The 27,073-nt window shown below is 41.2% G+C and overlaps 1 protein-coding gene across 1 annotated transcript; it reads left to right on the top strand.

The window, feature by feature from the left end:
• Positions 1–6: 6 nt before the first annotated feature.
• IFNAR2 (interferon (alpha, beta and omega) receptor 2) lies at positions 7–25,339 on the top strand. Its single transcript, XM_006886794.1, is given in 9 exon segments — positions 7–106; positions 1,185–1,289; positions 1,903–1,944; positions 3,717–3,840; positions 5,375–5,547; positions 8,753–8,916; positions 11,378–11,543; positions 14,964–15,094; positions 24,662–25,339. Coding segments are annotated over 9 exon segments (1,683 nt in total).
• The last annotated feature ends 1,734 nt before the right edge of the window (positions 25,340–27,073 follow it).

Here is a 27,073-nt window from a genome sequence, read left to right as displayed (position 1 = left end):
ATGAAGATGCTTTTAGGCCAGAATGCCTCTTAATTTGCATCCCTGGGGTAAGTGCTACTTTTGTGTCGAGGGGACCACAGACTGATGTCCCTGACTGAAGGACCATGTCCGCCCTGTCAAGATTCAAACAGAAAGTTAATAGAAAGCCCCTTCTAATGGTTTAAATTCAGTACAGGTTTCTGCTCCTTTGTAAATTTCAGAAAAACAAATCGGGATACCAGACAGCTTAGTCATGATTGGAATCATAGCTTATTGTTGGTGTTAAAAGATGCCATTGACTCAAGCATTACCTATTGCAATCCTATGAACAATAGATCTGAACCCTATCCTGTCCTGGTTGAGGATCATCTTATAGTTATTACTATTTTCATTACTACTTGCTGTTGTTGTTATGTGCCATCGAGTCACTTGCGACTCATAGTGACCCTATGTACAAGAGCTCTAAACACCGTTCTATCCTGTGCCAACCTCGCTGTCTCCAGCACACTCATTCCCACCACTCCAGTCACAGAATCGATGCATCTCATCGAGGGTCTTCCTCTCTTTCGCTGTCTCTCCACTTTGCCAAACATGATGTCCCTCTCCAAGGACCAGTCCCTCCTTGCAACATCCCCAAAGTATGTCAGACGAAGCTTCAGAATCCTTGACTCCAAGGAGCATTCCGGCTTCACCTTCTCTAGGACAAACCTGTTTGTTCTCCTAGCAGTATTACTACTAATGTATAATTTGAAGAGTGATTTCTCTTAATACCTTTATTATAATCTAAAATGGAGTGTATTTCCCTACACCTTTATTTGGACAAATGACCAATCTCTTATCTCCTCCCTCCCACATCAGCTAACCTGGAAAGTCTGTTCTGGCCTTTGATTTGAACTTTTAATATCCTTTCCTTTTTAAAAATAGTCCTTTTACCCATGCCTTTTTTTTAACCTAATTATATTTCTGCATCACTGCATTATCTGCTGTGCTTTGGCAGTAGGGAACTTATGTATACACTGGGTGGGACAGTTCTCCATGATGTTACACTTCCCTTGCTCTGTGCCTACTGAGCCCCCTCCCATGTCACTGTGATCTCCATAATGTCCACCCATACCAATGGTTGACCACCACCAAATCCCATTACCACACTCCCTATTGCCCCTCCATTGCCACTGGTAAATCTCTTTATCCTCTGTTTCTGTTAGTTGTCATCGACTCAGCTCTGACTCATGGCCGCCCCAGGAACACAGAACAAACATTGCCTAGAACGCTTGCAGTTGTCCAGCCTAGCACTAACTTCGTGATCGCTGGTGTGCTCAAGGCCACTGTTACACTCTGTGTATCTTGAGTGCCTTTTCCAATCTATGAAGCTCATCTTCCAGCACTATATCAAGCAGAGTTCTGTTGTGATTCATAGGAGTTTCAGTAACTAATTTTCAGAAGAAGTCGATCACTAAGCCTTTCTTCTCAGTCTTTCTGACTCTGGACATTTTGCTGAAACCTGTCTGTCAGGAATGACTCTGCTGGCCTGTAGCTTCCTGAATCGTGGCAATACACAATCCACAAAAGCAAAAGGAAACTGGCAGGCAAATGCTGGCCTTTGTTTAATGTCTGTTAATTATATGCATACTTATTCATATTCTGAGAAGTTTTCAGTAGCCTTTCAACTACCCTAACCCCTATTGTTAATGCTAGCTCCCAAATGGGTCCTGACTGGCGTTCACTCAGGAACACACTCCTCGGCCGCTGGTAGCCAGGATGACCCCTAGGGAGACTTTATTGAACATTATTTTAGTGCAAGAAACCTCAACCCATTGTTAGTGTATGTGTGTGTGTAACATGATCCCAGACTTAGAACAGCATTTCGAGGCTGAGTCCAGAAAAAGCTGTGTCATGTTTCTGACGTGTGTTTCCTCTTCCCAGTGTACATTGGCCTCGTGATTGGTACATCATACAGTTTTCGTGGTAAGCCGTTTTCTCCATTTTAATTTTGTTTAAGTATCGGAGTGTCAGGGCACCCATCCAGAGTGTATCCCAGAAGAATATGGGGGACCTGACCTCTCATCTCAAATCTGTTGCCTATTTTATTAGAATCCTTTTTCTCAAAAAGTTTTTTCTAGTAAAAGGAACTCAAATTAGCCAGCTGTGATTTTCACTTATGCCTCATATAATTGTGAGAAATTAATACACGAATTAATTTAAGAACCCTTAAAAGAGTATTGAACTGAGTATTCTTACTCCCAGAGGAATGTGGAGACATAGATAAGCAAAACAAAAAGATTTAGAAGCCATATTTTAATTTAGTGTGTTGAACACTTGAGGGACCTAGGAAATAAATTGGGAGCCGTGAAGCAAAGGTCCTTCAGATCCTAACCACAGGAAACTTAGATGATGTTAGAAACCTAGCCACGTAAGGCAGGATTTTAAGTGTGATTTTAGAGTCTGTTTTGACTCTGCCTATTCATAGCTGCATGGTGGACAGTGTTTGGTGGAGCTCCCCTATTAAAACAAGCTTGGAAGCAGGAGTGGCATCCACTTCCATAAATAGCTTGCCTCCGGAAACCCTATGAATCTGGAGAGAGGATAAAAGTCACGCAAGTCGCTATGAGTTGTCTACAACTCAACAGCACTTAACAACAACATTCATAGCTGCATAACACTGCATAATTCCCTTTCAGTCTGTGAAATGGGTCTGTTATAGTACCTACTTTGGCATATAGTGAGGATTAAAAACCTAGAAAGTGTAGGTCTAGCTCTGGTGGCTTAGGGGCAAGAAGCTGCACTGCAATCCCACAGGCACACAGTCTGAGTCCACCAGCTGCTCCACAGGAGAAGAATGGACAATCTCCTCCCATGCGATTAACTGCCTCTAAAACCTGCCGGAGGTCTGTGGGTCAGATCCAACTAGATGTACACAATAACAGCTACCAGCCAAAAGGCCCACATTATATACGTCCTCTCTTCCTGCTCTGGTGTGTAATATATTGGACTGCTAATTGAAAAATGGGCAGTTCAAATCTTCCAGCCCCTCTGCAAGGGAAAAGATGGACAGTTTTCTTCTGCAAAGATTTACAGTCTCAAGAAGCCACTCAGTGATAGCACTTTCTGTAGAGCAGGCATAGAGGTTAAAGAGTTCTGCTGCTTGCCAAAAGATCAGTGGTTCAAGCCCCTTGGGCACTCTGAGTGGAAAAATGAGGCAGTCTACTTCCTTAATGATTAAAACCTTAGAAATGCTCCAGGCCATTTTTCTCTGTCCCACAAGCTCAATGTGAGTGGAAATCCACTGAGTAGCAGGGGGCTTGGGAGAGTCCCTTCTGTAGTGAGGGATTCAGAAGAAGGCAAATTTGCATGAACTGAGCTGCTAAAGGAGGACTTGATGGAAGATTTGGGAATTGAGTTGGAAAAAAAATGAGAGGCAGCTAGAGGACAGAGAATAACTCCATGTATCTGAGACTGACTTATTTTGGGCAGATGTTCCACTGAGAGGCAAAGATCATTGTCCCTCCATCCAGACTCTGTTTATTACATGCCAATCTCCAGCTTCTTAAGATGATCTTCACAGATAATATGTTTCTCATTAGCTATTCTTATTCAGTTCCCTTAATTGTTTTCTTCCTGTGTTTCCAGGCTTCCAGACTCTTTGGTGGGCCCCAGGTCCCAACATACACTTAAACAGTGTCCCAAAATAACCTGAGGTTTCAATTAATTTGTGTTTATTTTCTTTATGTTCACTTTAGATTTAGCACGCGAGCCTTGTATTTTCAGAATGACGCAGCGAAATTTCCAGTCAGTCTTGTCATGGGAATTTAAAAACCATTCGATTGTACCAACTCACTATTCATTATGGTACACAGTCATGAGGTTGGTTTCACGTTTCATTTTTTTACTCGGCAGTCTCTTCTGTTGTGTGGGAAGTGGGGAAAGAAATATTTACTTATTCTAGAACTAGATTAAGGGAGCTCTGGTGACCTAGTCCATAGGGATTTGTGCTTCTAACCAAAGGCTGTAACTCTCTGGTGATTTGAATCCACCAGCTGTTCCAAGGGAGACAGATGGGCAGTCCCCTCCCGTGGGATTTATACCCTTGCAAACCTCCTGGAGTCAACTATGGATCAGTTCTGACTGGACAGCAACGGTTTTTCTTCACAGCTGTATTTATTTTTTCTTTCTTTTCTGTTTGTTTAAAAGGGAGAGGGGGGAAAAATCAGAGACCTAGATAGTCAAAGACAAAACACCCAGCCATTTTAAAATAAATTGAATGCTTTTAATAATCCAAAGCTGATTTTGACAAAATGTACATAAAGGCAGTTTCTACAGATCGAATGCCCTACAAACAAAATACTTGTTTTTCCAGTTTCGTAATTATTTCTCTGCTTTTGTGAGTGTAAACATTTAAAAGTCCTACATTAAAAAAATTAAAAATAAAAAAAATTTTTAAAAATAACAACAACAAAAAAATGTCCTGCATTCCTGAGGTCAGGGGTCCAAAGGTCTGAGAATCCTATTGGTGGTTTATGTTGCTCTTTACCTGGGGAGACCCCAGGCACACTAGGAGGCTACCTGGCTGAGACTTAGACAGGCCTGGATTCAAAGTCTGACATAGCTGCCACCACCTGTGACACTTGGACGCAGAGCTCAATGCCTCTGGAACAATATCCCTCCTTCAAAGTGCCACAGGGTTCACGACACAATGGACAGAGAGCTTTCTTTGGCTCTCTCTCATGTCTGACCCTCACAAGCTGCTGCTTTGAACTGGTGACTCTTTGTTGCTCACTTATTTGTCTTCGAACAGTTGTAATGGCAGGGGTGTGTGGGTGTGTGTGTGTAAGTTTCTCTTTTTTTCCTTTTTTAAAAATATATTATTAATTTCAATGAAAATGTACACACACTTCGGATTTCCAAGTTTCTCTTTGATGTCTGCAAAAGCTTTACTTTTTTTTTTTCCCTTTTCATTTTGCTGCCACACATATCCTGGGACTCAGAAGATCAGACGTCTGTGTTATTCCCCAAATCAGCCTGGCTGGTTTGGTCTTTTGCCAGGAAGTAGGGGTCTTAGAAAATACATCCGTGATTGTCCTGCAGGAACCAGGAGACCTGAGGCCACTTCATTAGACACAAGGTTGATTCATTTCACCCAGGAATGAATTACACCTGCTACATGCCTGATTTCCAGCCATGAACAAGGAAGTCCTTGCCTTGGGGAGGAAAGGAAGTAAGAGTAAATGGAAATATGTATGTGTTGTTTTCCATAAAATGCCTCAGGAAAGATGATTGGATACAGTGAATATCTATCTGAGCAGAGTCTGAAAGGACATGAAATGAGTCAGACATGTCATGGTGATTCTCATTGCATGATTGCTAAAGATAGCCTTTTTCATGCCTTTTCCTTTCAAAGTAAAAAGGAAGACATGAAGGTTGTTGAGGACTGCACAAATATCACAAGACCGTTTTGCAACCTGACGAATTTGTGGACCAGCACTGGTGAGACCTATGTCCCCAAAGTCGTGGCGTTCAGAGGGAACTCTGCTCTGCTCAGCTGCATGGGCAGTTTCTTCTTGGCCATGAACAGTGAGTTAATCTGTGTTTCTTGTCTTTTTTTCATCCTCCTCCTTCTGAAGGAAATGATCCTCTCTGCCATGAGATAGGAAGGTCTGCAGAAGGGTCTCAAACTCAAATTGAGGTTCACCGCCTGGCTTGGCACTTACTAGCTGTGTAACAGGGGCAAGTTACTTTACCTCTCTGAGCTTCAGTTTTCTTATTTGAAAATTAAAATCCTAATCTCTTCTCTGCAAGAGATTACAAAAATGCCATCTGAGGCAAAGGTTCAGTAAGTAGTCACTTCTGTTTTACTGTTCATTTCACAACCTGAACAGGAATGAGGTTCAGGTGGCCTCTGTGACCTGTCACACTCTTTGACCATTGTTCCATTAATACTGCAACTCCATCCCCATCCCATAGCCCAGACTAAAGTAGCGTAGAACAAAGATCTACACCGGGCAGTCAGGGTCCAAAGCAAAGCAAACTCAACATTCAATTCATTGCCATACTCTCCAGCTGACTTTTCAGTGGGCTTGTGGAGGCTGCAATCACATAGGAGAAGACGACTTTTCTTCCTCAGAGCCGCTGGCAGTTTTGAACCCCCAAAGAGGGTTATTTTAAGGTTAGCAGCACAGCTCCATATGAACTCTATACCATGTATATTTACCAAAAAAATACAGAGAACCTAATTCGGGTAGAATGTCACTGCATCCTTTCTGTGTGTGTTTTCCTTCTTACATAGTGTGCCGAATAACTACTTTTAAAAATTTTTGCATTTGCTCTGGTATGTTTTCCCCTTACAACACAGCTTCAAGCCAATTTTTAGCATCCTTCAGCCAGGTTCTAATGTTTTCTCAACTTCCTGATTTATATCCTGTTTCCAAGGACAAACTGATTTGCATCTCCCTGTTATAGAGGATGTGAGTGGATGCCCCTATATATGTGCTTAGCAAAATGTCATTGAACCACCGTTGTGGGATGCTTTGGAGATTTTCTGGAAGAGAGAGAGAGAGAGTGTGTGTGTGTGTGAGAGAGAGAGAGAGAGAGAGCTGACATTGGTGGTCTCTGTGTACTTGTATAGTAAAGAATAGCACAGTTTCAAGATCATACTATTCAGGCCATGAAAGAAAGCATAACAAAATGGAACTCAGATAGCAATTTTTATCCATCAAAATGAAAAATGTTACACATTCATCAATAATCAGATAAAGAGGCAATATAGAGAGTGTGATCTGGTGGCTGTTGTTATGTGCCCTCGAGTCACCTACAACTCATTGCAGCCCCAGCTCTGAACTCCGCTCTATCTTGAGCCAGTTTCATTGTCTCTGACACGTCTACCCCCATACCCCAATCACTGAGTCAATCCATCTCATCCAGGGTCTTCTTCTCTTGCACTGTCCCTTTACCATGGTGTCCTTCTCTATAGACTGGTCCCTCCTGGCAACATGCGCAAAGTATGTGAGATGAATCTTCACAGTCCTTGCTTCCAAGGAGCAGCGTGGTTTCACCTTCTCCAGGACAGACCTGGTTGTTCTCTTAGAAGTTCATAGTATATTCAATACTCTTCTCCAGCACCACAGCTCAAAAGCACCAATTCTTCTTCAGTCATCCTCAGTCATTATCCAGCTCTCTGATGCATATCAAGACCTGGATCTAGTAGGACACTCTAAAATCTTAGTAGGATTAAAAACATTAACATCTGGTACTCTAATTTATCTTTAATAACCTGTTCTAGAGAAATAATTAAGGATGAATTTAAAAACTCAAAGGATTTATTCGTTAACATGCGTATGTTATTCAGGAAAATTAGGGACCATCTAACTGTTCTAAACAACAAACTAAATTGTAGTATAGCCACATAGTGGGATAGAATCAGCCATAAAAAGTGCTAATGTAGTCAAGAGACCAGCAGATATTAATGGGCAGACAAGCAGTTCTTCAGATGGTATGGGCCACATTTAGTCTCTGTCACATATTATTCTTTATATTTTTATCAAATTCCCCTCCAAAATTCTTAGCTCCTAGGCTATGCAGAAATCTCATCTATAGGCCATGTTTTGCCACTTTCTGATATCAATAAATAATTATTCATGTTTATAAAATATTATTAAATGAGGTATGGGAATGATTGGGATACCTATATATAATACAAACTCAGTGCTATCTAGTCACTTCTAATTCATAACCCTCATTAGGTTTCCAAGACTGTCAATCTTAATGAAATAGTCTGCACATATTTCTCCCAAGAAACAGCTGGTAGGTTCAAACTGCCAGAGTCATGCAGCCTTTTGGTTAAGAGTACATTATGCTCTGGACTATACCACCAGAGCTCCAACATGGGTGTATACGTTTACATGTATTGCTGTTGTATGCCATCAAGTCAGAACTGACCCATAACTGACCTTCCAGTGGGTTTTCAGAGGCTGTTAATCATGTGAGAGGAGACTGCCCATCCTTCACTGACAGAGCAGCTGATGGATTCTGACTGTGTGCCTTTGGGATTGGAAACCAGCTTTTTACTACATATATATGTATGCATGCATATACATGAATATATTTTGGGGTGTGTGTTTATTTATAGAGGTCAATGGTAGTTCAGTGGTTTTCCATGCAGAACACCGAAGTTTGAGCTGCATCCAAAGCAGCTCATGTGCAGCCATTACCTGTCAGTGGGACATTCCCCAGTGAAAAGCTTATGGAACACAGTAGTCTAATCTGTAAGCAGCCAAGGGGTGGGCACGATCAGACAATATATCATTCCATGGTGCATCCAAGCTCCAGGAACTGGCTGCTGGCTTGATGGCAACTCACAAAAACAGTGTATTTACATACAAAACACCAAAAATGATTAACCACATTCAGGAATAATCACTCACCTATATTTTTCTGAAATGTCTGTAGTGATTATGATGATGATGGTGATGATGATTATATGGAAATATGATTTTTTTCCTTCTTTTTTGCGCTTATAATAGAGACTGAAAATTGGGAAAGTTACTGGCTTCATCACAGTGTCTTGGGCTAATACTAAACAAGTAATGTGTATCATTTCTAGCTCGTCACCAATAAAAGAGTAGTAACAATGAAAACAAGTGCAACTACTAGAGCAATAGATTAAAAATAAAATAGTTGTAAAGAAGTGGGCTGTATCATGATAAAGGGAGGTGTATAAGGGTTATACCATCATTGACTAATATTTGGGATTTATTTCTGATTTCTGAATTTGTTTCCTAAGCAATGACTTTGGACCCACCGGACTTTGAGATTCTTGGCTTTACAGACCACATTAATGTGACAATGAAATTTCCGTTCCCCATTCCTGAAAAAATCAGTGTGGGAAACGTACAGCGTTATTTGTCACTCACCATTGAGCAAAAGTCAGAGGCAATTGTGAAAAAGGTAAGTGAGAACGTAGTATTGGGTTCAAAACATAGTATTGGTTTCTGAACTGGTAGTGAACACCCTGGACTCTCCTTTTTAAAAAGAAATTTGTCGTTGCACAACTACAGCTGGAAGGTTGGAACTTTGGGGTGGTTTTAATTGAGGAACAAAATCTCCATCTTCATTACTGATATGTATTGATTTAGCTTCACAGTGTGGGCTTTATAAAGAATAAGTCACACATACATGACAGCAGGGAGCAGGCAGAAGGGACGAGTGTCAGGTAGACAGGGAGAGCAGCCAGATTTCAAAGAGTTTCTTCTGGGGGATGAATTGACTGAGCTGCATGTGAAAAGGGCTTACTCTCTGCCTCTCCAAGCCTCACACATGGCTATGTCACCTAGTTTCCACCATGCAGTCCCTGGCTGGCATCGTTGTTGATAGGCTGCTAACCTAAACATTGACGCAGTGGCACCACAAGAAAAAAAAAATAAGGCAGTCTGTTTCTGTAAAGTTTACAATCAAGAATCCCTACCCTTGTTGACCGTGTTGTTGTCAAGTTGGAACCCACTCATAGCTGACCCTCCATGGGCTTTCCAAAGCTTTATTTATTTAAATCACAAGGGAAGAGACTGTTCGTCTTTCTCCCTCAGAGAAAATATTCAAATTGCCAGAGCAGTGCCACCCTGAGGTTAGCAGCTCATGTCCACACAGCCTAGGCCACCAGCACTGCCTAGAAGCCTGCAGAGCAATTCTGCGCTGAAACACTGCCATGAGTCAGAAACAACTTTGCAGCAATGGGCTTGGTTTGGTTTCCACAAAGACGCTACCTTTGGAGTGACCGTAATGCCAGAGAAACCTGGATCTTCAGCCATCTGTTCTTTCCATTTCTGAAGCTATAGAAATGAGCGGTGTGGGCGTGCACCAGTGTACCCAGGTGTAACAGCTAGCTGCTTATGTTTGTGTAGCCCTTTACCAGTTAGAAAAATGCTTGCAGATATACCAACCTGCCCATGGGATGTATAGGGCAATTGTGTTTCAGGGGAAAAAAACAACAACACAGGAAGTCTAAAGGCTCTGAGGCCAAGTGGATCTGCTGAGCGGGAAGGAGGATGATTCAGAGAGGTCTTGGGTTGGTTCATGGACAGTCTGGGCCAGAGTCTTTGGAATGTGGTAGAAAACAATTAAAAACTTTAAGTAAGTGAGCAACATCATCTGGCCTAAGGCTTTAAGAGGTCATCCTGGCTGTTATGTTAAGAGTAGAGCACAGGGGTTAAAGGTGGAGGTTGAGGGACCAGTGAGGAGGCTGATGCTGTAATAATGCAGGTGAAAGGTGATTATGGCTTCTACCAAGTGCTAGTGGGGATAGTCAGATTATATTTTGCAAGTAGACCTCACAATATTTCCAGATGGATCAGAGGTGGGAAAGAAGCGTTATGACTCCTCAAACTTGCAGTACAAACCACTTTATGAATGGAGTTGCTATGAATTAAATAGGGATAAGCTTAGGTTGGGCAGGTGGGTTGGTGGAAATCAGTAGTTCTGTTTTGGACCTGTTAAATTTGAGATGCCTGTGAGGCATTTAAGAGGAGATACTGAAGGTTGAGGGCAGAAATTCTGGCTGGTCAGATCAATGTCCATGGGGAGTCTTTTGAGGAGTGTTGGTTTCTTGGTGTGAATTGAATGTCTTGAGACCAAGTGTGATTGCCAGGGAGTAAAGGTGCCAAGATCCCTAGGGCACCCTATGATTTGGGGATCCAGAAAATGATCAGTAAGACGAGTCATTGTGAGTCGGTAAACCAAACACTACCATGACAAGTGAAGGAGGAACCGCCAAAGAGTGCCAGAAGGAGCAATTGGCATTGGAGAGTGAGATGTGAGTGATAATCCTGGAAGCCAATTCCAAGAAAAAATTCCAGAAAGAGAGAGATAAATGTCAAATGCTGCAAATGGGGCACAGTAGGAAAGGACTTTGATTGGATTATTGGGTTTAGCAATATGAAAGTTGTGAGCTTGATGAAAGATGTCTTGGTCATTAGAAAGAATTTAAGAATACAGGATAAGGCAAATTGGAGGCAGAGAGGAGAGCTCATTCATTTAGGGAGGCCTGAAGTCTGAGAGCATTGGGTTTAGGGAGGGACTGTTAGCTCTGGGGAAGCTTTTTGTCTCCTTGACAGTTCCTTGACTGTTTCCTGACAGTGTCTTCCCTCCAGCCATTTGAGATCCCTTGTCCCTTTCTATTCTCCCTATTACATCACCCAGAATGGGTTGGGTTTAGGATACATCCAACCTGGATATGGCCTCATTAACATAACAAGAAAACCCTGCTCTCAAAAGGCGCCATCCCCAACAAATATTTGGGAAATTTTGGGTTCCAGAACGTTTGAGGGGTGAGGCATGCAATTCAGTCTGTAAGAGTCTGCTCCTCAATTCAATTCTTGCTAGAGAGCTTACTGATTTGTGCTTATTATTTTTACAGCATGAGGTCAAGATAAATGGAAACATGTCTGAAAGTTTCAGTTATGTCATTGAGAAGTTAATTCCAAACACCAACCACTGTGTGTCTGTTTATTTTGAGCTTCAGAACCTAGGAAAAATAGTAAGATCTCCTTTAAAGTGCATCCTTCTTCCTGGCCAGCCATCAGGTATGTTTGTTTCTGAAATTCATACTGAAAGTCCTAGAGCTCTAAAAGTATGTCTTCCAATAAAGGCATGTCACTGACAGTGTTTTCTGTTGTAACCTCCACAGTGGTGGAGTCATGTAAGAGTATGTTGTCATAACAGGCGAGGAACAAGAAACCTTCCCTTTATTTCAAGGGGCCCAGGTGCTCTGGTGGCCTAGTGGCAAGAACATGCTCTGCAATCCCAAAAGCATGAAGTTGCGGGCCACAGCTGCTCCAGAAAGGAAGGGTGGGCATTCTCCTCCCAACAGCCTTTGAAAACCTGCTGGAGGGTCAGCTATGGGTCGATTCTGACTCTATAGTACTCAGCAACAACAAATGGACTTCAGTGATGTATTTTCTTCCAAAAATAACCCCACCTATTGCTATCATTTGTGAGGCTGGACTTTATGAGGAGGAATATGGCATCAGGATTGGAGGAAGACTCATCAGCAATCTGCATTATGCAGATGGCACAACCTTATTTGCTGAAACTGAGAAGGACCTGAGGTGTTTGCTGCAGAAAGTCAAGGACTGTAGTCTTCAGATTGAAGCTCAACATCAAGAGACAAAGATTCTCACCACTGGACCAATTGGCAGGATCATGATAGATGGGGAAGAGATTGAGATTGTTAACAGTTTAAGCTGGTTTAGTTCCACAGTCAACAATCTTGGCACCAGCAATCAGGAAATCAAAAGACGACTTGCATTGGGAAAGTCTGATGCCAGGCTCCTCTCCAGAGTGCTTAAGAGTAGTGATGTCTATCTAGGGACTAAAGTGTGCCTGATCCAGACCATGTAATGTAATTTTGCAATTACTTTATTTGAATCAAAGAGCTGGACACTAAGGATGACAGAAGAAGAATTGATGCCTTTTAATTGTGGTGCTGGAGCAGAGTATTGTACATACTATGGACCGCCAAAAGAACAAACAGGTCTGTCTTGTAGAAGGTGAAACCATGTCTCTCTCCTTGGAGGTTAAGATTTTGAAGCTTGTGGCCAGGAGAGACAAGTTCTTAGAGAAGGACATCATGCTTGGAAGAGTGAAGGGACAGCACAGGCGAGGTAGACCCTGGATGAGATGTATTAACACAGTATCTGGGGTATTGAGGGAAGGTGTGTCAGAGACAGTGAGATTGGCTAAGTATCAGAAAAGGTTCATAGCTGTTGTGTATAGGGTCACTATGATTCACAAGCAACTTGATGGCACATAACAACAACATTGCTATCAAGTCGATTTTGACTCATGACAACTCCACTTACAGAGTAGAACAGAGTAGTTACAGAATAGAACTGTGCAATTTTCACAGAAACAAATCCTGGTGTTTCTTCTGTAGCATTCCTGAAGTTATCAAACTACCTACCTTTTGATTAGTAGTGAAATACAAGCCAGGAACAACCTTGTGTGTCCTTAGCCCAAACCAAGTACTTCAGGATGAAGGTCTTATAAAGCAACTAACTGTGTATAGGGCATGAGAGGGTAAAATATCATCTACAGTGAGGTTGGGTTACAGTGTATAAAGATGTGGTCTTTCAGGGATGAAAGGGAATCTTGCCAATATAGACAACATAGTCCTTGATAAAGGCAGAAATCCCTTCTGTTTTGAAAACTTTTAACAGTAAACAGCATGAGTCTGCACTGTATGCCTCATGGAGAAATTTGCGGTGAGAACAGTCAGGCCTGCTTGAGAGCTTCCACTGCTGATTAGTTTCACAGGAAGGAACAGTTTAACTAAAAGTGAATCTCTATGTAACTTTCCCCAAGAAGCCCTTCTGAATCTCCCAGGCCCAATCAAAGTTCCTTTAATCCTCTGATTTACTACAGTGACATGTACAAGGCAGTGACTTGTAAGTGATATGGCGTATTTGTAAATTACAAAAGAAACATTAAGCTGTGCTTAGAACATAAAGGAGAATCCGGGTGTGGCATTCAGCTACAGCCACTTTGAATCTACCAAAAGTGCCTTGGAAGAAAGCTATGGTGATCTACTTCTTTTATTGTTGTTGTTGAAAATACACAAAGCAGAACATAGGCCACTTCAGCAATGTCTGCATATATAATTCAGTGACATTGCTTACCTTTTTCAAAAGGTATTGCCAGCCTCCTCCTCCTTCTCCAAATTGTTCCCCATGTACATAAATGCACTGTCCCCTATACTGTTGTCTCTAACCTTTCAAGGTGCTGTTGTCAGTCTGATCCCATGTCAATTTTCTTTAAAAGAGTACAGTGCTTAGACAGTTTTCACTAATTGAGCTAAACTGTTGGTTTAAAACTGACCAGGTGACGTTTTGATTTAAGGTTTAAAGATTATCTCAGAGTCCATTCTTTTGTCATCACCCAAGACAGTCAAAGGAGCCCTTGAGTATTGCAGATGGCTAAGTGTTTAACCACTAATCAAAAGGCAAACAGTCGACACTCAGTGGCACTTCAGAAAAAAGGCCTGGCAATCTACTTCTGAAAGGCTGCAACAGCTGTGGAAGCCCTGTGGCGCACAGTTCAACTCCTACACACGTGGAGGTGCCACGAGTCAGCATTAGTTTGATGTCAACTAAGTTTACGTTTTAAATGAAGTCTCTAAGTGTGCAAATGGTTCACATACATGGTTGCTAGCGGAAAGGCTCAAGAGTCAAATCCACACAGAGGTGCCTTGGAAGAAAGGCCTGACAGTCTACGTCCCAAAAAACCCATCCATTGAAAATCCTTTAGAACATGGTTCTGTTATACATGGGCTCACCATAAATCAGAATCTGCTTGATGCCAAGCAATGTGGCTTGACACTGGATTTAGTTACATAACTACCAATTTCTTCTAAGTCTGGTTGGACTGACAGGAAAAAAGAGTTGAAATTTTCCAAAAAGGTTTTGATCAGGAGAGGAAAGGGAACTTCAGCAGGGCAAGGCGAGCGCTCTCTACTGTTGACTTGAGTCGTGGCTTAGCAAAGCCCAGCCACACAATGACCCAGTTGTTTGGGGTGTGTTTTTTTTTCGGGCTGACTCCCTTTTTTCTTCTTCTCCTGGCCTGCAGTGCATACCAACAAATAGTCATTAAGCATTTGAAACTTGGCACGTATAACTGAGATACTGAGTTTAACATAATACTTGTAAATTCAAAATTAAATTTCCACATGTGACTAGTAGCTGCCACACTTGGCAGTGCATTTATAAAAACATAATTACAAATTTAAATTAATTTCTAAAATTAACAAAATCTGTCACGTTATCATCTTAGAATATACCTGTACTTAGATTGTTTCCTAGTTCTTCCATATTTACTATGTGAAACTGGTTTTTCAAAATTTCTTTTCATTGTTACCTGCCACTGTCAGATTAATGTGCCTATATTCCCATCTGTGTTTGGTTTCTGGGTTTATTTTGAAATCCTGTTATTTCCTGTTTCATCAACAGAGTCGTCAGAGTCTGCCTATATAGGAGGAATAATCAGTGTGTTTTTAATAGTAGTCTTCTTCGTAAGCAGCATAATAATAATGAAAAGGATTGGTTATATATGCTTAAAGAAACATTTTCCCGCTGCTTTGGTATGTAGTTTATTTGTTTTAATTCTGTATTTATTTTGTCATGTTAACTTAAACATTTTCAAAAAGGAAAATCCCATTTCCTAAAAATACCTATGGGTTATATACCATTCTGAGTTTTTTCCCTCTATAAACATTTTCCCCATTATATGTATATGCATGCATTTTATGTTTTCTTTTGACACTTTGTGTTTTACTTTTAAATGTTCACTTGTTGTTTGTTGTTGCTGTATACTATAGAGTCAGAACTGACCTGACCCATAGTTGACCCTCCAGTTTTAAGAGGCAATAATTTGCATGGAATAATTTCCATCTCTCTCCTGCAGATTAGCTTGTGGAGTCAAACCACATGCCTTTGAATTGGCAACACAACTCCTTACTACTCTGTCACTAGAATTAATGATACTAAGGTATCATTTTTCCCTTAACAATCTCTCAGCTATAAGGCACTTCAATTTCCTTCTTTCTTTCTGTGATCATTTAGTGAACATCCTAGACAGATTATGTTTTTAATTTTAACTATTTTGGTTGAATATATACACAGAGTAGATTTAAGGAAAAAAAAAATCCCATGTATAGTATCAGTGGTACTGCATAGTTGTACACATTTCTCCAAAGCCCTGCTGACATTAGATTAATAATTTGTCCTACTTTTGTTCACATCTTGAGTTTCATAGCCCCATATAGTTTCTCCCATTTGTATTAATATGTTGAGTCAATTTCAGTTCATGTCAATTCCAACTCAGTTTCAACCTGATGGAATGGCAAAACTAGCCCATCGCCTTCTACAAAGTAGAACAGCCCCATAAGGTCTTCTTGGCTATAATCTTTACTAAAGCAAATCACTATGCCTCTCTTTTGTGGTGCCATTCAATGGGCTTGGACTACCAATCTTTCAGTTAATAGTCAAATACAAACTATATGTACCACCAGGGCCTCCTGGGTATTAATCTTACCTATTCCTAAAACCTGCTCAACTGCTTTAGAGCCATCATTTTATGATGTTCCCTATCCTATTGCTTTCTTTACGAGAACTTGTGGAGCAATGGATTAAAGAGTGGGCTCCTAACCAAAAGGTCCACAGTTGGAATCTACCAACAGCTACAAGGGGAAAAGATGAGGCAGTCTATTTCTGTAAAGATTTATAGCCTTGGAAACCTTCTGGAGCAGTTCTACTCTGCCTTATAGGATCTCTATGAGTTGGAATTTGAGTTGACAGCAACGAGTTAGTGCTGTCCTTTTTCAGTAGTTTTGTAACTTTTCATTCAAAAATATGTTTCTGTGTTTTAACAGATCATTCACCATATTCTGTTATCTTTTTCAGCATCCATTTATTTAAATGTCCCTACCTGATTGATAAGATTATACTCTTGTTGTTTCTATTTGTTTGGGTTGTGGGGGGCATGGTGGTACTTGGGAAGGAGTCTCTTTAGGGAGATTTTAATTACAGTTAATGTTTGAACCTAGCTGTCATTTGGGTGTGTTTTATGAAGTGTGATAGATTTTCTCCCGCATTTTGTCTGCCTTTTATTTAAAAGTGAGTATTTTTTTTTATCTGCAGTGTAACATATTTTAGATCTTAGGTGAATCCTGTTCTATCTCACTTCTCACTGTTGTCATTTATCATGTGTCTTCTTCCTAGTCACGTCTTCCAACCTGGTTACCTAAACTCATTATCAACCCTCTTCTTACATCTTTCTGGAGTTCCTGTCTCCTTCAGTTGGACCTTTATTGCATGTCATTGGCAATTATTCTTATTATTGTGTTAAGCTCATGTATTAAGAGGAGATGTTGTTATTGTTGTTGCTGTTAGGTGCCTTCAAGTTGAGTACGACTCATAGCGACCCTATGAACAAAAAGATCTGGACTCTGCCCTATTCTGTGGCATACTCACGCTTCCTGACACACAAGAGCCCATTGCAGCAATCACAATGTCAATCCACCTAGTTGAGGGTCCTCCATAATGCCCCTATTATTTCTCTATTAAAATTCATTATTCTATGTTTTATTTTGTTTTTTTAAAAAAAATCCTAGCACTATTAAAACAACACTCCATATTTATTGTGTTTGTGTGTGTGAATAATAGCTGTTAAAATTTTAACCAGCATCTTTTGTTCATTTTCTTGAATTTAACAATTATTCATCAAGCATCTGCTGAGTGCCAACATGTTCTAGAGACTGAGCATATAAAAAGGAACAAAACAATAAATCCTGTTTGATAGGCAGGAGGAATGATTATTGTTTACTAATAGTATAATTGTCTAAGTAAAATATGCAAATGAACTGTAAAAAGAGCAAAGGCACTGTGAAACCGCCATAGCTGACCTCTGCTGATTCCAGATAGGGGAACCATCTTCATCACGAACATCTGTAGCACAAAACCAATTTCCACAACATCAGACATGTCCCCCACGCTCCCTTACTTCCTTCTACTACGAATTCCAGCACCTTGCCCTCTGCTGTGCTTGGTACAAAATTTATTGCAATAGCTACTCAGACCTCGCAGAACCATACTTACAATTATGGTATTTATTAGTGGATTTAACAGGTTATAATTCATGTTGACAACATATCTCAGTCAAGACATCTTCTAAAGCATACTCACAGGCCTTCCATGTCAACCTTGAAACTTTACGCCAGTGTTACAAAGCTCTGTTAGTCCTGTTAATTAAGACTTTTCTCCCTCAAGTCCTCCAGCAAGCTTGGGCAAAGGCCTCTGCTCTGGCTCCATTGCTAATGGTCTGAGATCAGCCCTCTCTCACATCTAGTCCCTTGTTCTCCTCTGAGGCTGCTCTTCTGGAGGCCCCGGTCTGAGAAGCACAGGAATCTCTGGCCCGTAGGCTGTGCATTGTACACCCTACACTCCCTACTTCCTCTTCCTTGCTGGTAGTGAGAGTCCCAGATTTCTGCCACTGAACTTGATCAACTTAAACCTGGTAGAATGGTGAAACTTGCCAATCCCCTTTTGGATAGACAAACGCATCCTATTTGCATGTTCCCACCAAACCATGTGGCAAAGTCAAGGGTAATGGGCTGGGAAAGCCATTTTAAACAATAAGCCCATTACACCGCAGATTCACGTAAAATATTAGGATTAAAAAGAAAGTTCAGCAAATGTGTTAAATACAAAAGCAATTAAAAAATATGTGTATTTTAATATACTCACAGCAATCAGAAAATAAATGTGAAGTTGATTTTTCAACATCCAAGAAATGCACAGATCATAGTTCACATAGTGCACAGTTCACAAACTGAACACATCCATGTAACTCATACGCAGATGAAGAAATAAAATATTATCTACAACCTAGATGCCCCTTTCCTTCCATTTTCTGGTTACTGCCCTCTCCAAAGGCAAATCAACTCACTAATATTGAGTCTGAGCCGACTCCTAGCTGACTTCCTGTTGGGTTTCGGAGACTATAAATCACACAAGAGATTGCTCATCTTTCTCTCTTGGGGCCATTGGTGGGTTCATCCTGCCAGAATAATGTTGCCTTTGGGTTAGCAGTGACTATGCCATCAGAGCATCCTGATTTCTAACAAGATAGATTCATTTAACCTGATTTTTAATCTTACATAAATAGAATAATACAATTTTTTAAAAGATAATAGCAACAAAAAATATTCTAAAAATAGCTAAGGACTAAATAACAGATATATAAGCCATTTGTGGAGAATTATCAAACTCTTTTGAAAGACATTAACAAAGGCCTAGTTAAATGAAGAGGAACCCTGGTAGAGCAATGGTTAAGGGGTCAGCTGGTAACCAAAAGTTTGGTGGTTCAAATTCACCAGCTACACCATAGGAGAAAGATGTGACTGTATGCTTCTGTAAAGATTGGCAACCTTGGAAAATGTGGGGCAACTCTGTTCTAATCTGGAAGATCACTATGAATGGCTATGAGTAATCAAATAGGGAGCCCAGAAACAGACCACCTATATGAAAACAAACTTGATTTATAGGAGAATGGATATTATAGATTGGCAGAGAGTAGAGGGTTTAATCAATGAATGTCATCAATATAGTAGGAAATGAAATTGGATTCCTACCTCACACTGTGAAAGTTTAGAAGGCAATATAGAAGATTCTGTCTTCTCCCTATTAGACACCTTGGCCACCATTCATCTATCAAATTTACCATAGTGTGGTGCCTTGTATATTGCTGTAATGCTGGAAGCTGTGCCACCAATTTCAGGTACCAACAGGCTCACCCCTAGTGAACAGGTTTCAGTGGAGCTTCCAGACTAAGAAGCAGGAATGATCATTAACTTCTGAAATAACAGATCCTGGGAAACTCTGAACCACATTGGAATACTGCTCAGTAGAATGAAAAACAAACCAAAAAAAAATTAGCTGCTCAGGTTGTAAGGCATTCCAAATCTGGATAGAAACAGTGATGGCAACAATGGAATTGAGCAAATGGAGACTGTGAGGATGGCTCAGGATAGGGCAAGGTTTCAGTCTGTTGTTCATAGACTTGCTATCAGTCATGAACTTGACAGCACTTAACAACATTTGAATAAGGACAACTTTTTTTCCAAATATACAAGACAAAAGCTATAAACTATAAAAACAGAGGCTTTTTACATTACAGTTCTTTCCATCAAATATCATAAAGTAAAATGATAGCCTACAAACTGGAGAAAAGATATGTAAAAAATAATTCACCAACAATTGGTATCTAAACTTTTTAAAGAATTACCATGAGTCAATAAGAAAAATAAGACTAACCCAATAGAAACATCTATTAAGATAATTATTAGAGACGTATCTTTCGTGTTCATTGCCTGTATTTACCTTGCTTTTTTTTTTTGCATTTTTCAAAGTATGCAAATCCTAGAAATAGTAGTTTTATAGCACTTTTTCTAAAATCTTATTTAGGACTTTACATGTATGCTAATGAGAGATATTGCCTAAATTTTGTTCTGATGATACTTCATTAAGTAAGTGGCCAATCCACCCCTTCAGTTTGCATTTTGACATAATGTATTGTTTGGTTGTTAGAATGCTTATTCACAGGGAGCTCTGGTGGCCTAGTGGCAAGGAGCTGCAACTACAATCCCAGAGGTGCACCGTTCAAATCCACCAGATGCTCTGCCGCGGAAGGAGGGACGATCTCCTCCTGTACCAGCCAGATCTGATTTGACGGTACACTCACACACATACAAAAATAATAATAAAATTTAAAAAAAAAAAGAATGCTTATTCACCTTCTCCAGTTCATCCATCAAGGCCAAGTGCCTCTTTATGATTTCTTCTTCCATTCTCACCTACTGAGCTGCTTACTTGGGTCCTTAGTGGGACCCATTGCTTATTATTGGATCCTTCCTTACATTTTGAGATTTTTAAGTGCTCATTTATTTAATTGTTAAATTTATTAACTTATCAAATCCTTTCTCATGTGCCACTGCTTCTCCTTTGCAATTTCTGATTTTATCAATGTGTTTACTTAATCTTTTCCTTTATTAGACCTCAAATCCGTATTTTCTTGATTATGCTTGTTATTTTGTAGTCTGCTAGTACATCTACTTAATGCCTTTGAATTGTGGTATTGACAAAGAATACTGAGTATACTACAGGTGCTAGAAAGAACAAACAACTTTATCTTAGCAGAAGTGCTTCTTGAAAGCAAGAATGATGAGACTTTGTGTCACATACTTTGGGTGTGTTGTCAAGAGGGGCCACTTCCTGGAGAAGGACATCATGCTTGGAAACATAGAGGGTCAGAGAAAAATTTGAAGACTTTTAAGGAGATGGACTGACAGTAACTACAAGAATTATTGTGAGGATGACATAGGATCGGACTGTTTTACGTAGGGTCTCTGTGAATCAGAGCCAACTCAGCAACAGCTAACAATAATGAATGCAACTGTTTAGCTTTATCTGACTTTATTCATTTTTCCAATTATTGCATTTATTTTCTTGATCTTTTAAGTTTAGTATTAATATATAGTTGCTAATTATTAGTTGTTGTTGTTATATGCCTTCAAGTCGCTTGCAACTCATAGCGACCCCTATGTACAAGAGCCCTAAACCCTGCTCTATCCTGTGCCAACCTCACTGTCTCTGACACGCCTATTCCCATTACCCCAATCACTGGATTGATCCATCTCACCAAGGGGCTTCCTTTCTTGTACTGTCCCTCCACCCTCCCAAACATGATGTCCCTCTCCAAGGAGGTCCCTCCTTGCAACATGCCCAAAATATGTCAGACGAAGCTTCAGAATCCTTGCCTCCAAGGAGCAGCCTGGTTTCACCTTCTCCTGGACAAACTTGTTTGTTCTCCTAGCCGTCCATGGTATGTTCTTCTCCAGCACCAATGCTCAAAAGCATCAATTCTCTTTCTGTCATCCCTATTCACTGCCCAGCTCTTCGACACATAGCACACAATTGCAAAGACTATGGCCTGGATCAGACATACCTTAGTCTCCAGCCCGACGTTGTTGCTCTTCAGTACTCTGGAGAGGTCCCTATAGCTGACTTTCCCAATGCAATTCGTCTCTTGATTTGCTGGCTGCTGGTACCAAGAGTGTTGACTATGGAGCCAAGTAAACTAAAACTGTTAACTATCTCAATCTCTTCACCATCCATAATGTAGTCTAGACTTTTAGAAGGGAGCTCTGGTGGCTTAGGAATAAGAAAATTGTGTCCCACACAAAGGGATGCAGTTCCAATCTACCAGATACTCTCTGGAAGTATCTTCCTGAGGCTGAGCCTGTATGGAATGAGAAGAGCAGGTGTGCAGAAGGTTAACCTAGGTGAGGTTGATACAGACCTAGTAGTATTACACAGGAAGGTTCCAATGGCTATTCCAGAAAGCTGGTGACTATCCACCTTACCCTTTGCCCCATTGTGACTTGCTTTGTAGGGGATTTTTTTTCTGTGCATGAGAAAAATGTATATTTAAAATTAGCCAGCTGGACTCAGTTTAGATGATCCCAATTTTATTGGCAACTTCCAAAGCATCATAGTCAGGAGCAAGTTGAACACTGGCCTTCTTCTCTCCATCAGGCCTAATCAAGGTATTGACCTCGGCCACATCATTGTCACAGAGCTTCTTTACAGCTTGTTTGATTTGGTGCTTGTTTTCCTTGGCATACACAGTGAACACAAGTGTGTTCATAGCTGACTCTTCATGGCTGACTCAGTGGCCAGGGGAAACTTGATGATGGCGTAGTGGTCAAGTTTGTTTCTCCTTGGGGTGCTCTTCTGGGGTATTTGGGCTGCCTTCAGAGTCTTGGTGTCTTAGGTCACCAGAAGATGGGTGACGTGCAGATCTTCTTTTTTTCTTTGGTTGTGGGTGCCCTTCAGGACTGCCTTCTTGACCTTTAAATCCTTTGCTTCAGTTAAATCCTTGGCTTCAGTGTTGAGAGGGACAGAGCTTCCTTCTTTGCTTTCGGTGCTATCTTCTTGGAAAAAGTGTGACTTGTTCTTTGACACCCTTTAAGTATGTCTTCCCAGTGCACAGTTGAATAAACTCTAGCTTGTATTGAGCTATTTCCTTGAGGTGCCAGAAGACAGAGGAGAAGAGATCAGGAGAAGAGATCAGGATCACATGCTCTTGTAGGCAGCCTGCCTGGTTATTATCCAGTGCTACCACATAGTGTTCATGGATCCCAGGCAAACTTTTAACTTCTCTGTGCCTTATTTCCTCATCTATAGGACAGGAATAGAAGACTAAGCCCACTTTGTAGAGTGCTTTTGAGGATAAAATTATTTATACTCTTTCTAGAAAACAAATAATAGTGCTTAGGGAGCTCTAGTGGTCTAGTGAGTAAGGAGTTATGTTGCCAGCTCAAAGGCAGGCAGTTTAAATCCACCAGTTGAAAAATGGACCGTCTCCTCCTGTGTGATTTACAGCCTTTGAAAATCCACTAAAGGTTCAGCTGTGTTTTGGTTCCATCTTGAAGACAATGAGTTTGAGTTTTCTTTTAAGAACAGTGCCTGGCAAACAGTGAACACTATCTACTGTTACGAGTCCCTGGGAGGTCCAAACAGTTAACCACTCAACTGCTAACCAAAAAGTGGAAAAGTGGAGCAATTCTCCCCAAGGCACCTTGGAAGAAAGGCCTGGAAATCTGCTTCTGAAATGTGACAGCCTCAGAAGGCCTGTGAGCAGAATTCTACTCTGCAACACTTGTGGTTGGCATGAGTTGGAAACAGCTCACTGGATTGTGTCTTGACGTGGTTTCTTTACCGTTGCTGCTAAGTGTTTTTGAGCTGACTCTCACTTGCAGCATCCCAGTATATAACTGGCAAAGAACTGCTTTGTCCTGTGTAAAAAGAACAAGGGGGCAGCCACATCTTACCTTTACCAACTTCACAAAGGGGAATTGCCCCCGTTAACAGCATTCACAGCACAAAACTAATTTCCCATGAGGTCAGACATGCCCCCACGTTCTGTACCTCTTTGTACTCATCTCAACACCAGTCATACTGCTTTGTTGTTGTTGTTGTTGTTGTTGTTGTTGTTGTTGTTATGTGCCATCAAGTCATCCATGACTCTTGGTGATCCTATGATAAGAACTCTGAACCCTGCTCTATCTTGAGCCAATCTCACTGTCTCTGACACATCTACCTTCATTGTTGTCATTGTGCCAGTCCATCTCATCCAGGGTTGTCGTCTTCTTTGCTGACCCACCATCCTTCCAAGCATGATGTCCTTCTCCAAGGACTGGACCCTTCTGGCCACATGCCCAAAGTATGTGAGACAGAGCTTCAAGGAGCAACCTAATTTTTTTTTCCTTTTTATATTTTTTATTATTAATTTTAATGAAAGTTTACAGAGCCTTAGGGTTTCCAGTAATTCATTGTTGCACTTTTCTCCCTGCCCACCCCTACCCCTTCAATTCACTCTTCTCCTTGAAAAATAAAAGGAAAAACTCTTTCATTGTTATGCAATCCCTCCTCCCAAGTTCCCTCCACTGTGCACCCTTTATTCTGGACTCCTGTAATGACAATAAAACCTAATCATATATCCTTTTTAAACAGTCCTCTCTGTCATCTGTTTCAGTGCAGTATACATCATTCCTCCCCTCCTTCTCTGTCTTCCTTTACCCTGATGTCAGTCCTGCTTTACAACAGTGACCCTATGCAGTATTTGTCCTTTCGTGACTGAGATATTTCATGCAGCATAATGTCATCCAGAGTCACCCATTTTTTATAATATTTCATGAGTTCCTTGTTTTTCAATGCAGCATAGTATTCCATTGTGTAAATATGCCACAGCTTCTCTGTCCATTCATTTGTTGATGAGCACTTGGGTTGTTTCCAACTCTGCTATTGTGAAAAAAGCTGCGATAAACATGGCTGTGCATATATCTGCTTGGGTGGCACAAATGTGGTTTGTTCTTCTGGCAATCCCCAATTATAGCTGACATTCTTGACCAACACCATAATTCACATACATCAGTTCTGCCATGTTTTCATTGTCTTCTGTTCACTGTTATAGACTGTTGGCCCTCCCATCACCATCATGCAGTGAAGCTTATTGAGTTTTATGGTATAAAAGCTGAAGAACCCAAACTCAGAATTGACAGAGGCTTTTTTGTTTGTTTGTCTTTAAGAATTTTTACAAGTGGCCAGCCTGCATAATTCTTGAGCCACAGCGGTCGGAAGCAGTGGACACCGTGGAGGTCATTTGTATCAAACGAAAGAAGAAAGTGTGGAACTACAGCTACGGTGATGACAGTGACAGCGAGGACGAAGCAGCCCTGAGGATGTGCCCGGGTGGCTACACCACGCGCGGACTGATCGCCAAGCCCCTGCTTCAGGCCTCCACGAACTCTTCCACTGTTGAAGGGTCCCTAGACTCAGATCCAGAGCTGGACAACCCAGACCTGCTGGAGGTTGAGGCTGAGGCCTCGTTGGAGTTAGGACCCAGCCCTGGGCAGTCGGAATATGTGAGTGAAGCCTACAAAGGGAGAGAGAGTGTGTCCCAGGACCCCATCCCCAAGGAGGACAGCATCTCCGAGGGGTCTGGGGACAGAGTAGCCTTCAATGTAGATTTAAACTCTGTGTTTATGAGGGTTCTCGATGATGATGGTGACACAGACAGTCCAGAAGAGACGGTCGATCTCGAGGAGGACAGTGACCAGGATTGTCTCCTTTTCACTGAGCCGGGGACGCTGCCACCTGACGCCAGCTCCTCAGGACAATGCTGGTGGTCCGAAGACACACCTTCCGAGAAAAGCAACACCTCGGAGTCGGACGTTGACCTTGGGGATGGTTACATAATGAGATGATTCAAAAGCTGTTTAACTGAACCTGGCATGAAGCTGTTACTGAGTCCTTCCTCCTCACCCTTCCTTGCCCATTTGTGGTCCACAGAGTATTCTCCAAGGAAAGGAACAGAAAACTGTCGAATCGATCCAGTGCTTTCCTGTGGACTAGTCTGTGCAGATTTGTGTGGGACACATGATCACATTCAGTGTACTGTTGATGTGTTCAAGGTGGTACAATCTGAAGGAAAAATTCTCTGCCACTTCATTTTACTGCCAAGAACTTAAAATGTGATGGTGAAGAGTTAAGAACAAGGTCTCCTGTGCTTTGTGGGTGTGAGTTCAAGGAAGTCTCTAAATTGGGCTGGAGTGGGAATGGGGAGCAAAAGGGAAAAATAAAACACCTCTGTAGGTTTCACAGCAGGAGCAGCCAGTGGTATTCAGTAAGTAGAACCCTGCGCTGTGTGTTCCAGCAGCCTCTAGAAGAGAGCAGCAAAGAGGCAGATTAAGAGGAAAGGAGGGAGGACTTTTAGAAGGCCAAGGAGGGGGACACACAGGAACGAAGTTTGCACAAAGGAGCAGGGGCATCCAGAGAGGGTTTGAGAAATCGTTCTTTGGCAGTCCCAGATGCCATATTTGGCCTCTTCCATTCTAAGATGTGGATTCTCATATCCCTCCTCAAGCTCTCAAGCAAGTTGAGTGGGGATATCAGACACACCCCTCCAGTACTAGTCAAGGGCCTGAATAGAGGAAACATTGTGACCAGGGAAAGGAATGAAATCTCAGTGCTCTCTCTATTTTAAGACTTGTGGTAAGAGCAAAGGTAAAGCATGTCAAAATATTTCAAAGAAATATGTCATAAATGTCTTTGAGATCCTCTTTAATAACTTAAGAAGTGTTAGATATGCTGATTCCAAAAGTTCTAAACGTTCCTGTGGATCTAAAAGAGCAAAAATGTGAAGTTTTAAAATACCATGTAGCAACCAGTACCCAGAATTGAGATCCATATCCTACCCACTCTATCCCTTTCCCTATTTTGCTAGGTGACCCTAGACATTTCACCTAGCCTTTCCGAGCTCTGGTGGCTTAGTGGTAAGGAGTTGTGCTGCCAACTGATTAGAACCCATCAGTTCCTCTGCAAGGAAAGACAGTCTTCCCATGTGGTTTGCTGCCTGTGAAAACCTGCTTTGGGGTAACCCATGAGTTAGTTCCAACTCTGTGGTGCTTAACACAACTCAGTTCAGTTTGTCCATTTGTGAAATTGAGGGAGCTGGAGGTAATCCCCAAGATCCTAGAAGAAATAATGGAAGATAATCCAGGTGTGGGTGAAGTATACCTGAGATAGTCTCACTCCATTCAGTCTGAGAACAAATTCTACTTCCAAGACTTTGAATTGATTATTTTAATAATTGCTTGAAAGTAACTCAGAGGAGGGGGCTGTGACAAGTGGAGCCCTTGTTTAATAATTTAATGACATTCCAGAGTTAAAGGAGTTTACACAATCCATTTCTCTGCCCTTTGGGCATGTCTCATATTTTTAAACGTTTCCTAATTGATATTTTGAGGTAATCTTTTTATTGATCCTTTTATGTCTACCTGTATGTATATGTGTATATATATTTTTTTAATTTGTATGTTGGATGTTTGTAAATGCAAAAATACTTTTAGTACAGACTTTAGTCTTAAGAGTTGTTTTTAAGAATTTACAGGCACAACAGATTGGTTCTGTCAGCATCTCTAGGAAAGGGGGCGGGACAT

Source organism: Elephantulus edwardii, unplaced genomic scaffold, assembly GCF_000299155.1.
Source record: "Elephantulus edwardii isolate Elephantulus edwardi_28Jun2011 unplaced genomic scaffold, EleEdw1.0 scaffold00051, whole genome shotgun sequence".
Taxonomy (NCBI): domain Eukaryota; kingdom Metazoa; phylum Chordata; class Mammalia; order Macroscelidea; family Macroscelididae; genus Elephantulus; species Elephantulus edwardii.
The sequence above is the reverse complement of the archived record's forward strand: the minus strand, read 5'-3'. Positions and strand labels throughout refer to the sequence as shown.